Source organism: Pongo abelii, chromosome 17 (genome assembly GCF_028885655.2).
Source record: "Pongo abelii isolate AG06213 chromosome 17, NHGRI_mPonAbe1-v2.0_pri, whole genome shotgun sequence".
NCBI classification, from domain to species: Eukaryota; Metazoa; Chordata; class Mammalia; order Primates; family Hominidae; genus Pongo; species Pongo abelii.
Window position 1 is genome coordinate 84,711,974 of NC_072002.2, and position 26,858 is coordinate 84,738,831.

Here is a 26,858-nt window from a genome sequence, read left to right on the forward strand (position 1 = left end):
AGAGGGAAAACTATGTAAAGATATAGGAAGAAAATGGCCCAGTACAAGCTGAAGAGAGAGGCCTCAGAAAAAAATCAACCCTGCTGGCACCTTGATCTTGGACTTCCAGCCTTCAGAACAGTGAGAAAATAATTATCTTTCTTTAAGCCACCCAGTCTGTGGTACTTTGTTATAACAGCCCTGGAAAACTTTGTATTTTTTTTTAATTTTATTAATGTTTGCTCTCATCCACTATTACTAATAATTCAGTTGCTCTACAGTTTTGGGCCTAATTGCTGGTTATTTTTCCAATTTCTTGAGATAGATATTTCAATAACTAATTTGTAGCTTTTCACTTTAATATATTCTATAAAGCTCCTCATTTTTCTTTGAGCACGGATTAAGACCTTAATAGCAACAATATTATTCCCAAATCCCAGATTATACTACAATAAATATTAAACAAATTTGAGGGGAGATCTAGGGGAGGAAGAAATGCCCTAAATTTCATCCATGTCCCTACAAAGGAGTTAGTGGGTGCAGCGCACCAGCATGGCACATGTATACATATGTAACTAACCTGCACATTGTGCACATGTACCCTAAAACCTAAAGTATGATAATAATAAATTAATTAATTAATTTAAAAAAAATGTTTACATGAGAGGCCGGGTGCAGTGGCTCACACCTGTAATCCCAGCACTTTGGGAGGCCGAGGCGGGCAGATCATAAGGTCAGGAGTTCAAGATCATCCTGGCCAACATGGGGAAATCCCGAAAAAAAAAAAAAAAGAAATGCCCTAAATTTCCCATCTGCCATAATAGAAACATCGAAATAGTATCTTATAGCTCTGGAAAATAAAGCAGTATATCATTTATACCTCAAAGTTCACTGGATGAAGATAATTAAAATATAAAAAAGGAAACAGGAACAACACATGATAAAACAAGATAATATAAGACACTAGCTTTAATAACAAATTTGAATAAATTATTTTTATTTAAACAGTTTTTCTCAGATTGAGTTAAAATAATCTAATTTCATATCATTCAGTGGCTTCAAATTACACAATCTTACTCAAGGAGAAATAGAAAATCCGAAAAGCCCTATAACCATTTAAAAAAAATAATATGTTGTTATGCAACTTCCAATACAAAAACTTTAGTTCCAAATAGTTGTTAAGTTATATCAGACACTTAAATAAGAAATAATACTAATGCTATGCAAAACTATTCAGAAAACAGAGGAGGAAATATCATTTCACAACTCATTTTATGAGGTCACTATTACCCAGATACTCAAAACCAGACCAAGTTTATACAAGTAAAGGAAATTTCAGACAAATATCTTTCATGAATCTAAGCCTAAAATTACTTTTAAAATATTAAGAAATTGAATCCAATATTATACAAAAAAGATAATACACCCTGACCAATGTTGGCATAGCCCAATAATGCAAAGAATCCCAAAAACCCATCAAAATATTTCCTTATGTTAATCCATGAAGGGTGAAAAATTATGTGATTATTATAATTCATCTGTAAAAAGCATTTGATAAAATTCAAAATTCATTTATGAAATCAACTCTCAAAAACCTAGGAATAGAAGCCAGGCATGACAGTGGCTCACACCTGTGATCTCAGCATTTTGGGAAGCTGAGGCAGGCGCATAATTTGAGGTCAGGAGTTCGAGACCAGCCTGGCCAATATGGTGAAACCCCATCTTTACTAACAACACAAAAATTAGCCAGGTGTGGTGGCGTGCGCCTGAAGTCCCAGCTACTCAGGAGGCTGAGGCAGGAGAATTGCTTGAGCCCAAGAGGCAGAGGTTGCAGCGAGCCACAATCACGCCACTGCACTCCAGCCTGGGTGAAAGCTAGATTCTTTTTCAAACACACACCCACAAAACCTAGGACTAAAATGAGACACTAACAGACTGAAGAACATCATTGGAAAGTCCTCAGTAAAGATCATTCTTGAGAGTAAAGTACTCAATGTTTTTCTCCTAAAGTTGGGAATAAGACAAAGATATCTTTCTCATTACTTCTAGTCAACTTTTTACTGAAAGTTTTTATCTATGTAATATGACAAGAAAATAAACTAAAATTATAAAAAATGATAAAGAAGTATAATCTAGGTTGTGTACTCGGAAAACCCTAAAATTCTAACAGAAAGTAACTATAGCTAACAAGTGAATTCAATGATGTTGCAGGATAACAAGTTGGTATTCAATTTTTTAAATATATACTTATATTTCATATAATGCAATTAATATTATAAAATTAAATATTAAAATACCTTTTATAAACCCATGAAAAACCATCACATACTGAGGGATAAACTAGCAAAGGATACACCAAGCCCCCACACTGGAAACTAAATATTTCTGAGAGAAGTTTTAAAAGGTCTAGATAAATGAAATGATAAACCATTTTATGATTGGAACACTCAATATCATTAAGATATCAGTCTTCACAAATTGATCTGTAAATCCAACATAATCCCAGTAAACCAGACATGTTTTTTTCTAGAACTTGACAAGTCAATTTTAGATGAATTTGGAAGGCAAAAGACCAACACAAGCCAAATAATCTTGAAAAGGAAAAGCCAAGTTGAAACCGGTGTCTTTCCTAATTATAGCACTTACTATAAGTGATAACAATTAGGACAAAGGCTACAGAGATCCAGGGAACAGAATAGACAGAAGTAATAGACACACACGTATGTAGACAAATAGGTTGTGGTGGTTGTTGTTGTTGTTGCTGCTGTTTGAGTCGGAGTCTCGCTCTATTGCCCAGGCTGGAGTGCAGTGATGCAATCTCGGCTCACTGCAACCTCCGCCTCCTGGGTTCAAGTGATTCTCCTGCCTCAACCTCCTGAGCAGCTGGGATTACAGGCACCCCCCATCACACCCGGCTATTTTTGTATTTTTAGTAGAGACGGGGTTTCACCATGTTGGCCAGGCTGGTCTTGAACTCTTGACCTCAGATGATCCACCCACCTCAGCCTCCCAAAGCAAGGACAATACTCTTTTTCATAAGCTTATTATTCATTTTAATGAGAATAGTAAAACATCTGAAAATAAGTTGTTGTAGAATGACTGGATATCTGTGTGAAATGATGAACCTGAACCCCTTTGCACACCACAGTTAAACATCAATTTAAGATGGATGCAACTTAGAGATATATACAGATTTCTTATATAAAACACCGGAAGCACAGACTATAAAAAGAAATGTTGGACTTCATCAAAACTCAAACTATTGCTCATCAAGAAAGTGCCATCAAAAAATTAAAAATAAAAAGGGAAGTGACAGATGGAATCAAGTCATGATGTGCGGGTATCAGTCCACAAGAACCTTGTAGAGAATAAGCAAAACTAACCTAACAGTGTTAGAAATCAGATCAGTGGTGGTTCTGAGGGCCTGGACAACTGAAAAGTGCTGTAAGATAACTTTCTGTGGGGACAGAAGCGTTACATGTCTTGCTGTGCCTTTGTCAAAACTAACAGAACATTATACGTAAGATATGAACATTCCATTATATTTCACAATATAGTTCACTCTTTCAAGAACGAAGGACTTATTACAAAAATTAAAGAAAATAAAATTGTTTTCTAAATAATGTAAACAAAACCAATGAAAATCTGAGATGAAGTATTTGTCATAAACATCTTCAGAAAAGTTTCTAATATACAGAATTCTCACAATCAGGAAAACAAACAGTAGATGTAATTTTTGATAAATCTGGCAAAAGACACTTATAATGACTCACTCTATATGTATTTTGAATATTTATTGGTAAGGAATTTCTGGAAAGCAATTTGGCAATGTGTGATTCTTAAAAGAGTTTATAGTATTTGCTCCAGTGATTCAGATTTTAGTACTCAGTGTAAGTTTATAATCAAAGATATTAAAAACTATCTAAAATTTACATAGAAGAATGTAGTACAGTAAACTCTATGAACCAATATAAAAGGACTGAATTATTCAGCAAATTGAGCTAAAAATTGGTTATTTTATTGCATCTTAATTTACATTAGATTAAAATTGGCTTACTTTTAATATTCGTTAAACAGATAATTTAAATAAATTATAGCATAGCTATATAGTGTAATATTATGCATTTCTTAACAATTTTAGCACCTTAGAATATTTAATAGTGTCTGAAAATGCTTATAAGTGCAATATACAAGGTTAAATACTTTCAGTGTAATAATAATTGTGTGTGAATATTTTTGTGTATTAAGATACAGTATAACAGAAATCTCTAAGGTTTAACAGTTAAATTTTTTATTTTTAAAAATAATTTTCCATATTTGCTGCCATGAACATGCTTTACTTGGAAATGCAGATAAAATCCATGCAATAGTCAATTTTTGTAAAGCAAAAAAGAAAATTCTGGGGAGTTTTAAAAAGATACTGTGGATTTTTTTTTTTTAAGTACTGCTTATTGTTCAAGAAATGTAAGCATTCCAATTCACAGTGATCTTTGACACTGAGCAGATGGCACCTAGCAACTAAATCTATTGCTATTTCCGTGTGATAATAAAATAAATTTTGATGAATTTTAGTTCTGTGGTGGAGATGGAGTCACAATTTCTGAAGAGTTCCACAAATTTTGACAAGCATAAATCATGTTTTGTTTATTCATGGTTTAATTGCATTATACAGATCTAAGGATGGGTCTAAATGTGCAAATATCTGCTTTTTCAGTGTGGTTCAGCTTCTAAAGCTGTTAGAATTGAAGAGTGACCACTGCAATAATCGTCTATTATAGAAATTTTGGAGATAAGATTATAAAGAACAGAATGATCTTGAAATGTCTCATCTTCTGTGTAATATCTGGCTCGATTTAGTTCCTTTAGCATTTCAAGTAACTATTAAGAAAAAAACAAAGCAGACTGTTTAAACAATGGGATGAGTCTAGATTCCAAATTGATATGAAACTCAATAATAAATTCCAAGCATTAGTCCAGTTTTTCTAATACCAGATTCTTGAGGACTTACTCATCAACACTTAATATTAGACCAATGTCTCTGGTCTTTTGCCTAAATACCATTTAGTAGTTTTGGATTCTTACTAAAATTTCATGTTTTAATTGGTATGTAAAAAGTGTTGAAGAATATAGAATTGGGCTGGGCATGGTGGCTCACACCTGTAATCCCAGCACTTTGGGAGGCCGAGACAGGAGGATCACCTGAGGTCAGGAGTTCAAGACCAGCCTGTCCAACATGGAGAAACTCACCCTGTCTCTACTAAAAAATCAAAAATTAGCTGGGCATAGTGACAGGTGACTATGATCCCAGCTACTCTGGAGTCTGAGGGAGGAGAATCACTGCCTCAGGAGGCGGAGGTTGCAGTGAGCCGAGATCGTACCATTGCCCTCCAGCTCAGGCAACAAGAGCGAAACTCTGTCTCAAAAACAAAAAAAAAAAGAATATAGAATTGGACTTTCTTGTTGTCTCTGTATTGTGGCCACAGAGCTATGGATAGTGGGTGAAAATAACCAAGAAATGTTAAGAGAGACGTAAAGATAATTCATTGAAAGTCTTTTATAGGAGAAGGGCAGAAAAGAAGGGGCATTTACCCCTCTCAAGCCCCATGAAAGAGGAAGGGCAAGAGAACTACTTGTAGAATTTGGTTGTTTGTCAGGAGGACAGACTGGCTTCTCACCTCACCCATGCTGGTAGAACTGTAGAATCAAGTAGTGCTACCCAAGCTGGTACCTGGGCAGTGTTCAAGAGAGTTTGGGGAAGAACCTGAGTTTGGGGAAGTAGTGGTTTCAGTTTTCACCATGGTGAACCTGAGGTCAGGATGCAAGATGGGTCCGAGGCTGTTTGTGATAGCCAAACAAGGAGAATGGGTCAGCAACTGGACAAGATACACTGCCACATTTGGTGGGACAAGTGCACACCTTATAGTTAGCTGAGCTTGATTCATCTTGAAAAGACCCACACCAGGACAACTCTTGCCTGTGAGAAAGAGCTCCAGCAGAAAGATAATAAAGGTGGAATGCAAAAAATAGAAGCTAAGGGTAGTAGGCTCCATGTCTAATCAAGGCACCTCCCCTTCAGGGAGCAGGGGAGATATCTGAGGTGTTGGGATGGTTCTTCTGAGGTGTTGGGATGGTTCTTAGGAACATACCATATGCCTCAAAGAGAGAGGTAGCATATGAATACATCTTGTCATTAAGAATTCAAAAATAAAGAAGAACTTTCAATAGTAACAACTATTTAGAAGGAATTTACCCCCTTTTCTTTTCATTATTCTTACCCTGGAGAAGTCAAAAGCAAAAGAAAGGGGGGCGGTGGGGAGTCACCGTGGAAAGACGGTGATGGAACAAGCAGGAAAGAGCATATTCTATCTTTCTCATTCTCATTGCTGGACTCTCAGTAATGGACTTGACCTGAAAGAAGAGGAGAAACTTCCATTTATTTGAGACTTTAAAATTATCAATTACACCAGTCATCTCATCTGAGACAAACTTGACAATATCCTTATGGGCAATAGTGAATTAAACACTAATCTCTGCCTGAGATACCACCAGGGACAAGAAGAGGAAATTTCATAGCTGTGTGAGAGCAGGGTTGGAAGAAAAACCATTTTCCTAAATTGTACCTACTAAATCTGGGTCTTTTAATGAATTAGCTACAGTAACAGATTTAACGTAAACAATGTCTTCTATAAATACTGGGTTTTTTATCATGTGATATTTTGAAACAAATTTGAAGCCTACTGCCATCAGAGAATCTCAGTTAAATCTTTAAAGTTATTTTGACCAGTTGGTTGTATAGAGAAGTGAGTCTTAACTTTATGGAATCACTCGTTAATAGAAACAATAAAGTGAAATTCTCCAATTTAGGGTTGACATTTGCCATTTATGCTCAGATAGGCCCAGGCCATCCAAGTTTTGCCAGTGACTCTAGTTATGTACACTTGTGGGAGAAACAATAGATGGATATAAACTACAGCAGAATGAAAAAATATGTAAACAAATTATCCAATACTTACAGCTATTTTAAATCATTATATAACCAGTTTATAGCTACTGTATACATTTATGTAAGTATTAATTTTATTTATGTTAGTTAACTTAATAATGCCTAGATAGTTTAATTAATAAATTTTAACAAATATTTAAGCCTCATGAGGGATAAAGATTCAATTTTACACATGGAATTGTTTACAGCCTAAATCATTATGTCACCAACGATCTAAATCAAGAATGCCTTTCCTTTTGTACAGTTTCTTCTTTTGAGCCATTTTTGGCTTTTAAGAGGAAGACAAGCTAAAAGTATAAGGAGTTCACACTGACTTACTTAGCTGAAGATATTGTTAGATTTAACTCCTCTCTGTGGAAAACCTAATGAGTTAATATTTATACATCTCTCGGTTTCTGAATATTTAGGTATAATACTTTGTTCCATGTTCCATTGTTTTCTTTTGACCCAATCTTCAAACCCGTGACTTCTGAAGCAGAAGAAGAAATAGAATACAGTGGATAAAAGTCTTCTTTGAAGGAAAAAAAAAAAAAAAAAAGAATCTATTGGCTTCCAGTAGACATTTTTCAAATTTCTTCTAACTAACATACAAAAATGCATTTTATGTGTATGCAGTCACAATGCACTGAATGTTCACCATGTGCTAGATGCACAGCTATTTAATACATAAATTCCCAAAGCCTCTTTTTATATATATATTTCTACTTAGTATAACGGAAATTTAGCTGAACAGATATGTCTGTTTTCCTGTACGGTTCTCCATTAAACATAGTTTTCCATCTGTATTCTTACAAAAGGGAAATTATCAAGGGGTTGTTTGAAGGACTTCTCACCCGTTTGTTTTCTGTATGTTACTTCTTGTCAGAAACCCCGGTCTCTGATCCTTTGCTTCTCCAGGCAACTGCGAGATCCACTTACCTCCACCTGCCAGTCTCAGACTCACAGCTATGCTTGGATCTGTTCCTGCATAAAATAGAACGATTTAGGTCGGGCTGGGTGGTTCACGCCTGTAATCTCAGCACTTTAGGAGGCCGAGGAGGGCGGATCACGAAGTCAGGAGATCGAGCCCATCCTGGCTAACACAGTGAAACCCCGTCTCTACTGAAAATACAAAAAATTAGCCGAGCGTGGTGGCGGGCCCCTGTAGTCCCAGCTACTCAGGAGGCTGAGGCGGGAGAATGGCGTGAACCCGGGAGGCGGTGCTTGCAGTGAGCCGAGATCGCGCCACTGCACTCCAGCCTGGGCGACAGAGCGAGACTCTGTCAAAAAAAAAAAAATTGATCTATTTAAAAACTCACTGGCTGACCGGGAAGATTTCAGTTCTTCTCGGCACTGATGATCCATTCAGTCCCCTCTCGTTCCACCTGGAGCCTTGCTGCCCCTTTTCCCTGAGTGCAGTCACCCTGTCTTGCCAGACCTTGATCTATTCAATTCGTCTAAGCCTTGTTTTGTAGCCCCGTCTAGACTCGTGTAGTTGCAGCCTTACCCCTGTATCTCAAGCCTTCTCTGGGCATGGCCTATTCCTTTGGACCTCATCATTCAGCCCTAGTGAAAAAGATGCCCTTGTAAACATAATTGCGGATTCAATACTAGCATCTTTGTTGGATGCAATATTTATATTATAATAAAATTATATACTTTATTATAGTATAATTATATATTTATAATATTTAATAAATATTCCACCTTTGGTTTTTGTGTTAACCATTTAAAATAAAATTCTACTTTCTCACATATTAGCTAATATGGAACTCTAAATTTTACCAACATACAAATTCACGGGCAATGTGTTTGGGACTTTTTAAGTGTGTAGTTTTAAATCTTATATGAATTAACACATTTTGATTTGGTATTTGTTTCTACATAACCTTTTCAAAAATTCGTTTTTCCATACATTCAGCAGTCTTCACAGATTAGCAGAACATTTATGTTTTAGGATATTATTATCATTATTTAGACAATTAGTTTCCTTTTCAGTACTTTTGGGTATTTGGGAATGGGTTTAGTTTTAATAATGTTTTATTGTTGTTGTCAATCATCTAATAAGGAAAATAGTTGGAATACACATATCTTGATAAATTGTAAACCATCTTCCCTATATCTTTCTTTCTATGCTCCTGTCTCTTGTTTTGTTCCAATTAGCATAAGAACTCTTTCTTACAAAATCAGACATGAATCAGTTGAGATGGGATTAATTTATTTGGGCAGATATTAGATAACACTTTTGAAAAAAACAAGTGCTCTTTTGTTCTGCTGGTACATGGCATCATTTTCCAAAGTTATTCCTCATGATTTCTCTAATATTGCTACTTCCCTGGCAATATTTTAAAGTGAGTTTCACAAATCAACAGTTCTCAAAGTGTGGTCTGCAGAGCAGCAATGTCAACATCTCTTAGGAATAAACAGAAAATGTAAATTATCTGGCTCCAACCCAGCCCTATTGTACCAGAAATTATAAGATTGGAGGGGGCCCAGCATTCTGTGTTTCAACAAAGCCTCCAGGTAATTTTAGCACACTGAAGTCTGAAAAACCAATGGTATAGGAAATAAAAACCAAACATGGGTTCTTAAATGTAAAAAGCAGCATAATTAGAGAGTGATTTAAAATGCCTGCTTGATAGAATTTTTTCACAAAGATAAACATTGTTTAAAAATCATTTTAATGGAGCCAATTTTAACCACTCCATTTTGAAATGGTCTTTCTAGCAAAGCCTTAATAAATTTTTCAATAAAACAAAGTGTATTATGCTACTAAGAGAATACACTCATTGAAAAGGCAGAAAGCTTCCTTCCTCATTATAATGGAATTCGGTTAAGTAGTTAGGTAACATAATGTGCTGCCTTCATCTTTTTGTGCCTAGTTTTCTGCTGGATTAAATTTGTTCACTTTTTAATTGAATCTGAAATTCTTAGATATTAGCCATTAGGAGAGAAATAGATTTTGAATATTTGAAAATTGAAAATATAAATATAATCTTAGTATAATTTTTTTCTAAAGTTGCAAGAAATAGCATCCAAAGGAAGACTGGAGAGTTCTAAACCACAACAAGAAGGGTTGACTTGAGTTGCTGGGTAAAAAAGTAGTGAGGACAGGGAAAGCAGAAGGCAGGCAAGAGGCAGGGGCACCACGGGTAAATTTCACCTGCTTGTATTGACTAGAGATGGCCCTGGAAAAACTCCCTTAGGGCAAGTTGTCCAATTACTTTTTTTTAAATGGGCCTTGATGATATACATAGAGATAGAGACAGAGAAAGAGACAGAGATAGAGATACATAGAGCCCTATTATCATGTGAATCTTATTAAATTTACTTACTTGATTTTTTTCAGCTTTCTCCAGTGTCCAGTGTGATGCTTGTACTCTCTTCCTTGCTTATTTTTCCTAAGCTCTATCTGCTAACATTTGAGCACACAAACATTTCAGTGAAAATGTAATGGTCCTTCTGGGTCTGCTGTTACAGGTCATGTTTCATATACCATCCATTGGAAGGACACTCAATGACAAGATCTTTTTTTTAAACATTCTATGTTTTTAACTATCAAACTATGGGCATGAACATCAAGGGTCAATACAGCCATAAGCAACAATAATACTGGTTAATGATGTTTACTTCAATATTTTGGAAGAAATGTTATTTAGTGGCATTTTGGCAATTATTTTTTTTGGTTGCTAATTCTGACTCTGGAATTGATGACAAGGAAAGAATGTAAAGAAATGTTTTACTTTCCATTTCTATAACAATATTTTCTCTATGCACAACAGGTGCCACTGACATGTGATTAATTCCAAATGTAGGAGCTGAACTTTATCAAAAGCTTCTTGGCCAAAGAACAGAAGATTGATGTTCAGGCATTGTCTATATTCCTTTGTAAACCCTTTGGGTCCAAGTTTCATTTATAGTTTTATATGGGATCATGCCCCTTTGATTTACTAGTAATTCCATTGGAGTGGGAATTATGATGGGAATGTATGTGTTTAATGCTAAATGTTTAATGCTAAATGCTTCAGTTGGTTGCACGTAAGAATTTTAAGCTATTGGGAATATGTATATATTTGGGCTTTTCATTGCAGATAATTAATAAGGCAATGTTCTTTCTTCAGCTTTCAGCCATAGAATTGATTGCAATTTGTCATTTCTTAGGAAATGAATGTGAAATCCATATACATATTAGTTTCATGGGTCAATAATCCAAAAGACTGAATTATTAGATAAGCTATTGTCCAAAATATCAAGACACATGAGTATAAATATTGTTTTTATGGCTAGTAAATGTTAAGCTATCATGGTTATGTTAATTTGGAATTCAAATATTGTTTTTTTGGCATCAGAGAATCCTTACTAAGTAAAATATCTGCCAGAGAAAAGAATCTTTCTGTTATACAATTTCAGCTCAGTACCAGCAAACATGTAGCATTTATGTTGTTATGATGTATAATAGTACATTCCTAAACATATCAATCATTTTCTATCTGCAGCTGCACTATTTCGTCTCTCAAAATAATTAATTCAACAGCACTGACTTTAAAGCACTATTCACAATTAAATCCTAACCCACAGAGGTATATCTGCCGGTAATTCTTAAACTTTTTGTTATCATGACTTTTTTTGTAATTCTTCAACTCTTCCATCTCGTAATTCATCATGGCATAGATGTATTTTATTCATATAGTTATCAAATATTTATTGGACACTTAATGTAAACCAAGGATATGGTGCTAGGAACTAGGGATACTTTATAGAGTATGTTGTAAGGCATATCAAGTTCTTTACTTCCTGGAACTTACAAACTGATCTTGTTTTTCAAAAAAAAAAATCTATTTAATGCATCTAAATGGGAATCAAAGGCAGCATAACTTTGCAATAGCCTTTAAGATACACAGACAGTTACGAAGTAAGGTTTGGAATGATTGCCTAATAATCATATTTTCAACCATAGGATATCCAGGAATGAAAAAAGTTAAGTATTTTTATTTTGCTTACCAAAGCAATGTCTTAAGTTCTGCAGAAGGCTGTAATGAATATCTGCAATTATCATATGCTAAATTTGACCATGACTACAATTTGTTTTGAGATACAAACTAAATTATTTTTGCAGTGCTTAAGTAGTTAGTGAGTCAGTCTGAGTGTGCATTAAATACTTCACATCAACAAAGGTAAAAATCAAATAAGATCTTGCCTAAGGAGAGCAAATAAGATATCCCTCGCTGGAATTGTATCTTTGATATCCACTTAGATTGTGTGAAGGAGCAAACCATAAGCACAATTTGGGCAGAGACTCCCTTAACTTTTGCCCTTATTTTTCCATTGTGCAATTTAACTACTTAATCCTCACCATAGACAATACATGCAATGAAAAGTTGTTGAGTGAGTGAATGAATTAATGATTCAGAACACTTTAATGAACTCCTTTTCTCATACAAATTTGAAAATATGTAATGTTCTACAATGTTTATCCATATCACCTAGGGAGGATATGGTAATGTTTCCTGCAGTCTGTAGATAAACAAATTAATATCATATGGCCATAGACAGTCACACATCTTTTCACTTAATCTTCTCCATTCTTTGTTTATTCACAGAGCGATTCAACGTGTATCTTATGCCTACGCCAAATCTGGATATTTATGGTGAATGCACAATGCAGATCACTCATGAAAATATCTATCTCTGGGATATCCACAATGCCAAGGTCAAACTGGTGATGTGGCCTCTCAGCTCACTGAGGAGATATGGTCGGGACTCAACGTGGTTCACGTTTGAGTCAGGAAGGTAAGATCTAATGCAGCAACCAAGTGTGGGAGTTGTATAACAGTCCTGAAAGAAAGTTCTGTCCATCATTGCCCCCGGTGAGCACTGTTTTCATTCAGGGTAAAAGTTACCAAATACATAATTTCTTCAGATTCTTAAGAACATGAATACAATTATGTTAATTTTTTGGCAGGCTAATTACCCCATTCAAAATAATTTCAGTCTCTTATACTACCATCAAACTCAAACTGGTTTTGTAATTATTTTAATAATGTAATATCTTTTGCAAGATTATTACAATACTATTTTTTGCTGTGCCTGTATGCAAAAGGATCTCCATAAAATTAAAGGCAGCATGTCCTTGCTTGCATTGTTTTTGTGAGTGTTTTTTAATAAGCAAACAATATTTTTTTTAAGTTTTAAAGAAATTTAAATATTGCTTTTAGGCAAATATGCTTTCTTGATCACAGCATATGGTTGGAATCCACAAGTGTCTGAAATGAATCCTTGCTTCACAGTCATTATTAATAAACACGGATTTAGACATAAACTACAACCAACCAAATCATTGTCTTTATGCTATGACCCCATTGTGATATTGTCACACATCCAAGATAAGACTTAGGTTTGGGGATTCTATATGAAAAGGAGATGTTTAATGCTTCCGTCTTCACCCAGGGGACATGATTGATCACATTCTTAAAATGAATTTGTGGTCTTATAAGGCAATTATAGTGAGGTTTTATTGCATTTGATATAATCTTTTTAAGTTTATAACTTTCTTCTTAAAAGCTGCTAAATATTTACTCAATGTCACATTCTAATAATATCTATCCAGCCAGCTAGGGTAGGTCCCACGTCTCTTAAAATTTTAAGGAGAGAAAAAAAAAAAAAAAGAAAAAAAAACCTGAACTGGAGTAATCTTACAAGTCTGGGGCCCTTTTGCACTACGGTAATATTAAAGTCTCTACCACGCTGATTTCTCTGAAAAGCATTAGATCCTGTGTTTACTTAGTAGTTATGAACTTGTTCAACTATTTCTGTCTACCTAGATATTGAGAGTGTAATAGTGTAATCACATTCTGATAGCCATTGGGAAATACAAATTCTTATAAGAAAATGAATATTTTTAAGATATTGTTTAGTATTTTAAAAATTATGACTATGAAAATGAGTTGACATGTTTTAGAGATTCACTGACCTAAAATCTATGATGCACCTTATTTTTTTACTGGCTTTAAAAAGGTAGTATATTAGTCCATTTTCACACTGCTGATAAAGACATACCCAAGACTGGGCAATTCACCAAAGGAAGAGGTTTAATGGACTCACAGTCCCACGTGGCTAAGGAGGCCTCACAGTTATGGTAGAAGGAGAAAGGCACATCTCACATGGCAGCAGACAAGAGAAGAGAATGAAGCCAAGTGAAAGGGGTTTCCCCTTATCAAAACATCAGATCTCGTGAGACTTATTAACTACCATCAGAACAGTATGGGAGGAACTGCCCCCATGATTCAGTTATCTCCCACTGGGTCACTCCAACAACACATGGGAATTTTGGGAGCTACAATTCAAGATGAGATTTGGTTGGGGACAGAGTCAAACCATATCAGTTAGTTTTACAGATATATATATATATGAATTGAATGTTGTTGTTAAGGTTTTGTTGGGGTTGGGGTTTTGTTTTCGTTTTTTCATCATTTACCAGCACTACCTCCAGGATCCCTTCCCTTGGATCCTTCTAGATATACCTGTCTTCCTCTTTCTATGGAAAACAATTTAACTATTTTGTCTGTTTCAACATTTCAATAGACTTCCACTCAAAATTTTAAATAACAAGTCATTTTCTTTCATGAAGAATGGTTATTCAGAATTTTCACTCCATTTATACCTGTCCACATTAGTTTTTTAAGATCTTTCTATTTGATAGAGGAATTTGATATCTATTTTTTTCCCTCTGTTGTTTATTTCCTTGTCTTTGAGATTAGAGATCTGTCCTTTGGACACAGTTCATTTGTGTTTTTCTCCTTCTCTGAATTTTGGGTGTCATTTGCTCTTTAGTGACTGAGAAATTGTCCATAATTTTGTGCATCTGTTTTGTAAATTCCAGATGATTTCACCGTTGTTAAAATGAGCCAGTGGGGGAAGGTCTTGTCCATACTTGATCTAGAGAAATAAAAGTGGGACATAGTGTTCCCTGGGTCTGGACTGATGGGGTCACTGGTGATGAGACTGGGGACAATTTAGAGGGCAGATTGGCAGGTAAGGCATGGCCAGTCATCCTAGCAAACCAAAGCCAAAGGCCAACACTTTCTAGATTTTATTAGCTCATCGCCCAAGGCATATCACTTGGTATAAATTTTAGCTATTTATTTATACTACTATATGCACTAATAGTAGTATTGGTACAAATAATACATATGAAAATAATACAATTGGATGTCAAAATACTTTTTTCACTGACACACTTTTTCAAATGCATTGTTAAATTCTACTGTAAACCTGAAGTGTAGACATGAACAGTAGGAATGGATCTACATCATTTATTCTGGAGAAGCATCCCTCTGTCACCTCATAATTATATGCCATAAGTCTCAAGGAGCACTCACCTAGCGTGGGGCAGAAGGAGAACAAGGACCAGGAAACTCTCTGTGGTAATCATCCTCAGTGCAGCATGGCACCTGGGAGATGTATTCATAATCTCACATCAGCTCAGAGCAATTGCTCTTTTACCATAAGGATCATAACTTTGCATTTTAAAGGTAAAAACAACCAATTTGACGTGCAAGCTTATTTTCTCAAGAAAATCACAAAAAAAAACCAGACCTTCAAAGGAAGTGATAAGATTCATGATTATGTACAATTTTATCCTGTGAAAGACAAAACTCCTTTATTTAACTGCTGACTTGACATTTTTACTTCATATTACCTCATAAACATTGTAAGCAAAAAAGATGAGCTCCTGCCTGCATGGCCAAAATTCAGGCGAGCCCCTGATCTTTTGTATGAATTATTTTTCAAAACCTAAGCACCCATATTCAGCATGGTGCTTACTAGTAGAAAATTGGTGCTTAAAATATGTGTCTCACTAACTTTGATAATATTGCTTCCATTTAGAAACCTGGGAAAAACCCAGTTACTAATTTTTAACAATTAGAAATGCAAAATAATACTTAAATATTGCAATATAGTTAGTATGAAAAGGTGGTTAGTGGAAGCAAATGTTATATGTCATACAATTAAGGATTCTGTGATGTCATAGGTAGACTTAATTTATTCCTAAACCTTCATTGGTCAGGGGTGCAAAGAGAAAGAATCTTTTCTCTAATGCATAACCAAGTGGTTAAGAGGAACGATAAAACAGAAAGTTCTTAAATATGATACAAAAGCATAAAAATATAATTAATACATAATAAACATGAATTATGTTATATATGCTATAAGGTCTAAGTTAGTTAAGGAATTTCTCACATAATGGACTCCAACATTTCTGTACTAACCCAGAGTTATCAACGCCCTTCTGGGTTTTTTGTTTTGTTTTGTTTTTTTTAACAAAATATCATTTGATTTGCCATCAAGAGTGTTAGTGGTACACATTTCTTCATAAAAGAGTATACTTCTGGGACTCTAAGATTTTCTTCTGAACTACTGATATCTGTCCTGCAAGTTTTGTATGCTTGTTGGTGCAAACTTTATCTACCAGAAGGTGTACACAGTAGGTTTTTAGATAACAAGGTCTCGTGTTTCTCTTTGAAATGGTCCTAAAACATTTCTTGACTGAAACATTGAAGAGTTGCAATTAACTAAAATATAGTCAAACACAAGACGTGAAGTACCAACATTGCACAGAGCTTCAACTGAAGTGAGGAAATCCTGAGCCTGTGCACACAGGCAACAGCAGCCACATCACTGCCACCACCTGGCAGCCATCATTTGGAGGCTGCTATTCCATAGACGATGTCATAACAAAATATACCCCAATTTCAGAAATACTAAAATGTAAAAACATGTGCTTCTGTTGAATGAAGGAATTAATCAATGAATGGCTCCATTGTTTGAATAAAGCCAGCTGGGGGTGGTGTCCTGGGATACAGAAACCTAGGAGTGAATGTGGTGACGTTTCACAAATCACGGGAGGAGATCAAACCAGAACTTTACAACTCTCTTGACTTTATCTTCTTGATTCCAGAAATCATTCTTGATTTAATGACTATGAATGAAGTTTAGGAACTTTCCGAATGAGAATAAAAGAAGCCTAAAAGGCGACCAAAACTGTCATTGTGATTCCTACAGACCAATTAGTAAAAAGCAATTCACATTAAAGTATGTGTGGGTTCAATAAAAATGTATTGAACTTTAAAGTTAATTAAGCAATAACGAAGATCAGAGTTGCCATTTCTCGATAAAAACTGTTTCCTAAGTCATTTAATTAATGCTCTGTCCGAGGGAGAAAAAAAAATCAGAACTGGTATTATCATAGCAAGAGACTTACCAAATTAGACACACAGAAAGAAAAGGCACTAGGTTCCTAAACACTTTGTCTTAGCATTACTTCTTTGGAATTAAAGCAAGAGTTTATATAGACCTATGATTTTAAAACATTGAATACATCCCTGATGCAATTTTTTTTCATGGAGGCCTTTGCTACTCTATACTTTGTAATTAAAACTCAATTAGATATTATGATTTAAGTCTTTTTGTGGCACCAGAAACCTCATTTATTCTCTGGGCTACTTTATTTCATTTATTGAACACTATGGTAAGAACTAGAGAAATAAAGATAGGTAACACATAGTCCCTTCCCTTAATGAGCACATAGTGTACTTGGTAAGATAGATCAACTAATCGTTTCAATATAATATAGGAATTGTAATAAAATACATCCCAGGAGGGTTATGTATTAGGAATATAGGTTAAGTTGTATCATTTTAAAAACATTAATGATGTCAACACCCAATCTCAATTGCTCAATACAACAAAGATTTATTTCCCACTCAAGCTATGCCTGATGCAGGCTTGGACAGATCACCAGGGCACCTGGATTCAGAAACCTAGGATACTGCAATCTTGTGACTCAGACATCTTCATGCTAACCCACCTCATTGCCATGCATAGCAGGGGAAGAAGGTGGGAACATTCTCCAACAAGCATGCTATGGACTCAATTGTTTCTCCCCAAAATTCATATGTTGAAGCCCTAACCCCCAAACTTCTTATATCTTTATGACAAGAGCCAGAGATGATAGGTCCTTTTATAGATGGAATTAAAGTTAAATGAAGTAATAAGGGTGGGGTCCTAATCTGATAGGATCAGTGGCTTTATAAGAAGGAGAAAGAAACCTCTCAGCCCCTCTTCTCTGCCATGCGGAGGAAAGACCATGTGGGCACACATCAAGAAGGTGACCATTTCCAAACCAGGAAGAAAGCCCTCACCAGAACCCAACCATGCTGGCACCCTGATCTCAGACTCCAGCCTCCAGAGTGAGAAAATTAATTTCCGTTGTTTAAGTCACCCACTCTGTGTCATGTTTTTCTTATGGCAGCCTGGGCTAATATAAAACATTTAAATACTTTAGTACAGTGGTAATGCATGTTATTCCTATTAATAGCCCACCATCCAGAAGGTGGCCTCCCACAGCACCCCCACCCCCCACCCCACATCTGCGAAGGGACAAGTGGAGAGTATGTAGAATATTTGGTAAGCATATTGTCTCTGCCACAGTCATATCTTCTGATGAGCAAAGATCCCTTTTTTCTCTTCCTACACACTCAATTGTTCCTTAAGGGAAACAACCCAAAAAGCAATCCAGCAAGCCACTGATTATAGCTCAAAGTCCAGAGTCTGCAGGCGATTTGTAGCAGTGCGTACATCAGGTCCAGATATGACTTTTTTTTTTTTTTTTTTATTGAGCCGGAGTCTCGCTCTGTCGCCCAGCCTGGAGTGCAGTGGCGCGATCTCGGCTCACTGCAAGCTCCGCCTGCCGGGTTCACGCCATTCTCCTTCCTTAGCCTCTTGAGTAGTTGGGACTACAGGTGCCCGCCACCACGCCCGGCTAATTTTTTTGTATTTTTAGTAGAGACCTGGTTTCATCGTGTTAGCCAAGATGGTCTCGATCTCCTGACCTCGTGATCCGCCTGCCTCGGCCTCCCACAGTGCTGGGATTACAGGCATGAGCCACCGCGCTCGGCCGATATGACTTCTAATGGTTCCAAAAGAACGATCCAGAAAAAGATGCTTTTTTTCCCCCCTCTACCCACCCTGGCCCAAGGAACAGTGGTTTAAGAGAGGTGGGATGCCTACCCCTGCAAACACTCCCATTCAAGGGAAAGTTCGGGAGGCAAGCAGGCAACAGTCACTGGTCCTGGTAATTCTGAATAGCTGCTTGCCGGATATCTTCAGGGTCTTTATCCAGAATTAACAAGGATATGCGACTGGGCCCTCGTTCTGCTCTTTGGGAATAACGTGCTAATCCTCTATTCCACTTGGTTCTGCCCTCGGCCCGCCAGGAGGATTTTCCTTTATCATTATCCTCCTTGTCCATATTCAAACTGGACATTGGGAAAATGTTCTCTTTGAAGTGTTGCAAGTTTATCAGCCCACATCTACCCTGAGAAGTTGTAGTAGAGATCTGAAGGTTACTGAATCTTAACAAGTTATAAATATTTTGTATTTAGGGCCTGTTTTCCCTGTAGAACTTTGTCAAAATATTACTAGATTTCTTGTATATTTAGTGCCAGTCAATCACTTGTACCAAGGAAGTGTTTTCTTGGTTTGTTTTTGTTTTGTTTTGTTTTTTGTTTTTTGAGCTCTATTTCTCAGATATGCTCTGATTGTTTATTTCTTCCCCCAAAACTCTGTCTTTTGATTTGAAAGGTGCCTTGACTTTGTCAGGTTTTTGTAGGAGCAGCACTCACTTAATTCTTTGCCCCGGGTCATTTTTATCTAATTAACAGATTATAATGGGTATCCTACCCTTGAGCTGCTTTTTACCTTGACACACCTTAATTGAAAGGTTTTAGCAATAGGTGTGGGGATTACATTTAATCTGCTCTTTTCCTTGAGACTGCTTTAACTTGCTTTTGTCACTTAAAGACATTAAGTGTCTGTCTCAGAGCTCTCTTTTCCAATTTTACAAGGTCTTGAATTTTTCAAATGCCTTTCGTTTTTGCTTGAAAATTCTCAATTTCTTTCTAAGAGCCTCTTTCTTTTTAGTACCTTATCAGTCAACAAACACTGTTAACATTTTGTTGTCTAACCACTTTTCCTAGATGTTGTTGGAGGAATAAAATGAAAAACAAAATCTCCCAATGCAGAAATCTTCTCCATAAAGGTGATTTAAAAAAAAAAAAAAACACTCCATTATTTCTGCTAAGAAACTGCAGACAGAAGGAGAATCCCACCCTTTGATATAGCCAACCAGGTACAACTCAATACATGCAGGTTCTCAAGGTAAACAATTACTGGTCTCAAGCAAGAGAACTGGACAGCACTGTTTGTCACACATGCCTCATCCTTGTAACTGGGGTAACCATTTGTGTTGGCTAATTGGCTTTATGCAGAGGAAAAACAAACTTCTTGTATCTTTATGACAAGAGACAGTTTTGCAAGTTGGAGAGAAGTAGCACCTGAAGTTAGGCACCCTCTCTATCACAGAAACTAGGAGATGGGGGTGCATCTCCCTTCAGATTTACATGTCAAAGGCATGGTTCGTGAGTCCTTGAGAAAGGCATTTTAGGTTCTTAAAGCTGACAAAAGACCTATCTGGTTTTCAGAAGAATTATTTACATTTCAAAGAGAGGAGAAAGTGCTTACAACCAAAAGTTTTCTAAAGTTAAATGCCCTAAGAAACAGGAAGGATAATTGCCCATTTTCAACAGGGAGAATAGAGCCTCTTATTTTTAAATTTCACATTTGCCCGTACAGTCTAGAAACTCTTAAGACATGAAATCGGCCTACCAAGTTATCACAAGTTCTACTAAGAGGCAAGAGCTTTACCGAATATCTCACTGCTAAATATCATCCTCCCAGCTTGCTTACTACTTTACTTTATCCCTGGCCCAGCCACTATTTCCGTGCTCTGTATCTTAGGGCTATTTATTCATTTATCACTGCACCACTATTAGTATCAAGTATTAGGATCATCACTTATCCTTAAGTGATGAACAAAGTCTCAATGGTTTATGCAGCTGGAACTGATCTCTCACTCATGCTAGTCCACTCTGATTCTGGGCAACTATCCTAGGCAATTAGGACAACACTCATATCAAAAAATAGATGCTTTGGCTTCAGCAGGTGTCCCTTCTGTTCATAGCCCTCTCTTGGGAGCTAGTGATAAGGTTTCCAGACTGTGCTGGGTGCAGGGAATGAAGGGGAGCATGAGACATTTGGAGAACAGTCCTGTCTAGGCAAACAGGCACCAAATTTAATTGTAGGGACTCAGGAAAGTCTTCCTGAAAGAAGATGATTTGCACGGCGAAACATAAAATATGAATTGGACTTCTTCAAGGTAAAGCGTGAGGTTGGCGTGAGGATAGAGGGGTCAGGTTACTCTCCATGCCACACAGCACGGGCAGAGCATGGATGGTTCCTTCTTAGCAGATTTTAGCTGCTGGAGATTAGAGTAAGAATAAAGTGGGCAGAGAGTTTGTTAGAAAGTCAGATAAAGCTCAAAACCAGGAGTGTTTTCTATGTCATGTCAAAAAATAAATTGGACTTTATCTTACAGGCAGCAAGGAGTCGTTTTTTAATGTAGCAAGTAAACATAGATTTAAATTTTAGATATGTCTATCTGGTGACTCTGGAGGATATTTTAATAATGAATCCTGTAGGTTAATAATTTATAATATGCAATGTACCTAGGGCAATATTGTCTGAGCAATCGTGGTTTGAAATGACATGGGAGAATGAATCAGACCGCTCAGACTCCGCTTCTGCATGAGCCAGCACTTTCCCTGTGCCTTCAGTTATATTCTATTAACCTTTCCAAGGCTTGATTTCCTCATCCGTGAGAACCTGATAAAAATATACTCTGCTATGTCTACCTTCAGTGCTGATATGAGGATCGAATGAAATAATGTGCTTTGAGGCCGGGTGCGGTGGCTCACGCCTGTAATCCCAGCACTTTGGGAGGCCGAGGCAGGGGTATCATGAGGTCAGGAGTTCGAGACCAGCCTGGCCAACATGGTGAAACCCTGTCTCTACTAAAAATACAAAAAATAGCTGTGCATGGTGGCGGATGCCAGTGTCCCACCTACTCGGGAGGCTGAGGCAGGAGAATCATTTGAACCCAGAAGGCAGAGGTTGCAGTGAGCCGAGATCATGCCATTGCACTCTAGCCTGGGTGACAGGGCAAAAATCTGCCTCAAAAAAAAAAAAAAAAAAAAAAGTGCTTTGAAACAAGGGCTTTGAAAGCTGTAACACAGGTATATGAGATGATTAAATTCGGCAAACACCTATTTTTACATGCACAGCACTGGACAGGGCAATATAGGGAATCAAAAAGGAGCCTTTCCTTTGAAGAAATCAATATTCTTTCATGAAAAATGCTAAAACACCAGAGCATGATTTTGTAGCTTGAGCTGCAGGAGAATGATTACAAACAATGAACTGAGTATAAACTCACAGCAGGGCTCTCTTTGTGGGAGAGCGATGCCAATATCACTGCTTTGTCCTTATTTAGAACATTTCGTGAAAGCTTCTTCAAGGGGACTTTTCAAAGCAAGTTCATATGCCCTTCAAGAACATCCATCGTATGACTCTGGCTTCACTTACTTTAATGGTGGTAATAACCACGTGCATTAGCCTCACAACTTGTGAGGCTTGAAATCTTCTAATGAGTGCTAAGGAATGGAGTCCTGAAATTATTATTTTTAAATTAAATAGCCAAAGTCTTGTCAAAATTCCTTATAAATGAAAATATTTTTCATTCTTAATTAGTCAAATAGATTAACTTATCCTTGACACAAATGTTAATTTTTTCCCATTTTTTATTGCAATAATTTTTAAAAAAAATAAGTTGATACATGTGGATTCAAGTCATCTACTTTTGTTGGGAAAATGCTAAAACTCTCACAACAAAAGTCTAAGAGGAGGGTCAAAATTGTAGTTGCTCTTGTATTTACAAGACTTTTTCTTGGTGTTGAATAAATTCTAGACAAAGATTATAAATTCATTATTATCTTTATCTTTTACAGACACACATCATATTATATGTACTTGATCATGGTAATTAACTCACAATGTCTTATGTTTTACTAAAATTAAAGAATTTAAAATTATCTGGGTTATTTAGCATTAGCAAAAGAGTAAAGAAAAAAGATATTTTTCTTGTTATAAATAAAATTCAAATTGTGATCAAATCTGTTCTTTCAAAACTATTTTTTGCTCTTATATTTCCTTCTAATATCTTTACTTGCTTAGATTTTTCACCATCTTATTATAACTTCTTGGCCACTTGATTTTTTAAAAAATTATAAACTTACTGGCTAGGCACCATTGCTCAAGCCTACTACATTCCCAGCACTTTCGGAGGCCAAGGCTGCCAGATCGCTTGAGCTCTAGGAGTTCAAGAGCAGACTTGGCAACATAGTGAGACTGCATCTCTACTGAAAATACAAAAAATTGGCTGGGTGTGGTAATGTGCGCCTTTAGTCCCAGCTACTGGGGAGGCTGAGGTGGGAGAATCACCTGACCCCGGGAGTTTGAAACTGCACTGAGCCATGTTCATGCCAGTGCACTCTAGTCTGGTCAGCAGGGTGAGACCCTGTCTCAGGAAAAAAAAAAAAAAAAAAATTATAAACTTACTATTTTTAATAATTTTCATTACTGTAAATGAAGCAGATCAGAAGAGGTTTAACAAAACTTAAAGGAGAGAAAACTGACTTTTTGGACACCGAATATATTTCAAACATTTTTCTAATTCTCACATACATTATAGCACAAAAGTCCTACAAAATAGGTATTCTCATGCTTCTCACAAATGAAGGGAATACAACTCAAGAATCAAAATCAATTTGCACACACATAGTAAAACCAATCCAAATCTCACAGTGCTGCAAAAACACATATTCTTCTCATGATAACATAGCTTTGCTAATACGTCTCAGGTTTTGTGTTTGGAGGTCAAAGAACTTAATTTGTGTGGTAGAGGCTCCAACAGCAATAACTAATAGATGGGAAAACATATTCTTTTGACCCGAGGAGATATTAGATTACAAAAAGCAAAATTAGTGCGAATGTAGAACAAAATCAGTGTTAAGTGTAGAACTTCCAGACACTAGATTTTCTTCCTTAATATTTCTAAGTACATCATGGATTCGTAATTGTCTTGAAAGATGATGCAGTCCATCGTTAAGGTATTCTGCCATGAGAACAAAAACCGATTAAACTACAACAAAATTGGGTATTTTTTGTTCCGCTTATTTTACCATGAAGAGTTGACTTAGATGAAATAGGTAGCTTGGTTTATTCAAAACTAGCTCCACTTTCACCTGACTCAAGCAAGGCTGTGTCTTAATAGAAGATGCAGAGATGCTAGAGGTTATGGGAGCATAAGGCTCAACATTTGCTGCCGATCTTAGATCTGCCCTCCAGCTTTGGTTTGTCTACTGTTACTCTTCAGGCTACATCTACAGTTCCGGAGAAATATATTAGAGTTAATCAACCCTTCAAATAGAGGTGAGAAAAAGCTTTCCAATTTGTTTTCGATATATGGTACCTGGAACATGGGCTTTATAAGACACCTCCAATTCATATCGTTAGAGGAGCAAAGAAAATAAATGCACAGAGATCCTGAGTCCACGATATGCTTTCCCTCAGACCTATTTCCAAGTAAATAATTTACAAGTAAAATTAGTAGGCAATTAGCACCTATGGAATTCATTACCTTTGGAAATACAATCCCGATGATAGTGGAATCTTTTAATGACAAACAAGGTAACAGATATTCAAATAAAATCATCCTTAATGAAGCTGTGATTAAAAACCACTGTAATTTTCATACCGTTGTTAAAAATTATGTTACTTGTAGAACTTTTACTAAATTTTACTTTTCATGTTGATTAAAAACAAACCAATTGGTTGGTATATTCTCTGAATCATTTCTTTGGAAAATCAGCATCTACTTGGATTACAATTAGTATATATGAAAAAATAATGCTACTCTATTCTTTAATATGAAAATATATTTGCTCCTTGAAATTCTGAACAATCCATTTTCCTTTGACATTTGTTTGTCCAAATACTCCTCAGGGCATCACATGTTTATTTGCTCATCTATTGCCTGATGTGTTTCAATTATTTAATTATATAATAGATAAAAAATGCCAAATAATTAATTTTACCCTACTTTGTGGGGCTGATGTCAAGTCAGTTAGGAAAATAAACAATACTACTTTGTATCAGAAGAAAAAACTTTCCTGACTTTTAATACTTCGTGAATTCTGTAGGCGAAACCATTCGTGGCAGGCCCTATACTTGTTTTCTGTTAGTTGTAGGTACTTGTCTTTTTCCTTATAGTCACCCTAAAAAACTCAAAATGAGCAGACAATTGATTATTAATCATTCTCTATACTGGCATAAAAAAATGAACCTTTTCTGAATCACATTTATGTAGAAAATCAATTCTGTGAAGGAACACTTTTATGAAAGAGGCAATGAACATTATTGTGTTTATTTTGAAGGGTGCAGTTTACAACTCAGAATAAAATAGGACGATACTAATTTTCAGGTGAAAGACCACTGAGACAGATAGTGTATAAATGTATACAATCCACCAAACTCTCTGGGTATGCCAATTATCTTTCTATAAATGTACACTGGGGCCTGGCGACGTGGCTCATGCCTGTAATCCCAGCAATTTGGGAGGCTGAGGCAGGCAGATCACTTGAGGCCAGGAATTTGAGACCAGCCTGGCCAACATGGTAAAACCCCCCATCTCTACTAAAAATACACAAGTTAGCCAGGAGTGGGGGTATGCACCTGTAGTCCCAGCTACTCAGGAGGCTGAGGCAGGAGAATTTCTTGAAGCCGGGAGGCAGAGGTTGCAGTGAGCCGAGATCACTCTACTGCATTCCAGCCTGGGCGACAGAGTGAGACTCTGTTTCAACAACAACAAAAATGTGCATTGGAAGCTCACTTCTCCAAAATTCCCAATAAATGAAGTGCTAAATATAAAATTGTATCTTTCCTGATTTGATTACATAGGTGGAAAAGATGCTTGAAAATATTGCTTTCAAGATATACGAGATTGACCTTGAAATTACAGCTACAATTTAGAAACTCGGAGATTTTTTGCATCCCAGATTATCTAAAGGGTATCAGTTACTCTCTCACAAATGATCACTGAGTTCCTATTATTTGAGAGATATTCAGGATGCCCAGATCACAATCTATCCCTAGCCAGTTGAATGAGAAAGCTATTATTTATTGTTTTAAAATCATGATTAATCCAGTTGTGGGAAAAGCACAAAGAAATGAAAGGTAGAACTTGTGACAATTATTCAACGAGATCTGAAATTCATGAAGATTTTTGCTGAATTGGGGAAGAAAAGATTTAGAAGTATTCAGGTAGTTAAAAAGTCAGATATGTTTATTTCTGTCATCATTATACCAAAATAGCATTAGAGAACTAATACCGTGGGAGGTAGCATGGATTGTGGAATAAGCTTCCCGCATACCAAATCTCTTTTATTTATGTGTATTCCAGAGGTTCCTAACAACTGAATGCAACCCTCTTAACACAAATACTTATGTACAGGCAGAATTTGCTGAGATACTAATGAGCTATGACTTCAGGACTCCTCTGTTAAAGGTGACCTTCCACCCTGTTCACATGTGATCATATATTTTTGTCATTTTGTACATGACAATTATTTTTCTGTTCTTTATATTTAAGTAAAATGGCCTCTAAAATTGTATAAGCTTTCAGCCTCACAAAACTTGCATCTGTACCTTCTTACTCTTATATCTGTTTAATTAGCTTACTCAAAGGGGTGCTGGATTTCTATAACTACATCATACCTTTTTTACACCTCCTCCTTTTCAAGCGGAACCTGTGAAACTCCCAGGATGGTAGATCTGCATTGGTGTTATGGTACATCACCATGAAACGTTTTGCTGCTGAATCACA

General features: G+C 36.3%; 1 protein-coding gene across 2 annotated transcripts in view; it reads left to right on the forward strand.

Annotated features, from left to right (window-relative positions):
- DOK6 (docking protein 6) overlaps positions 1 to 26,858 on the forward strand; it is a 440,469-nt gene that overhangs the window by 284,472 nt on the left and 129,139 nt on the right. For both annotated transcript variants that reach the window (XM_024236187.3, XM_054538078.2), the window contains exon 5: positions 12,562 to 12,751. In XM_024236187.3, coding sequence (XP_024091955.1) covers positions 12,562 to 12,751 — 190 coding nt within the window. The remainder of the gene's footprint in view (positions 1 to 12,561; positions 12,752 to 26,858) is intronic.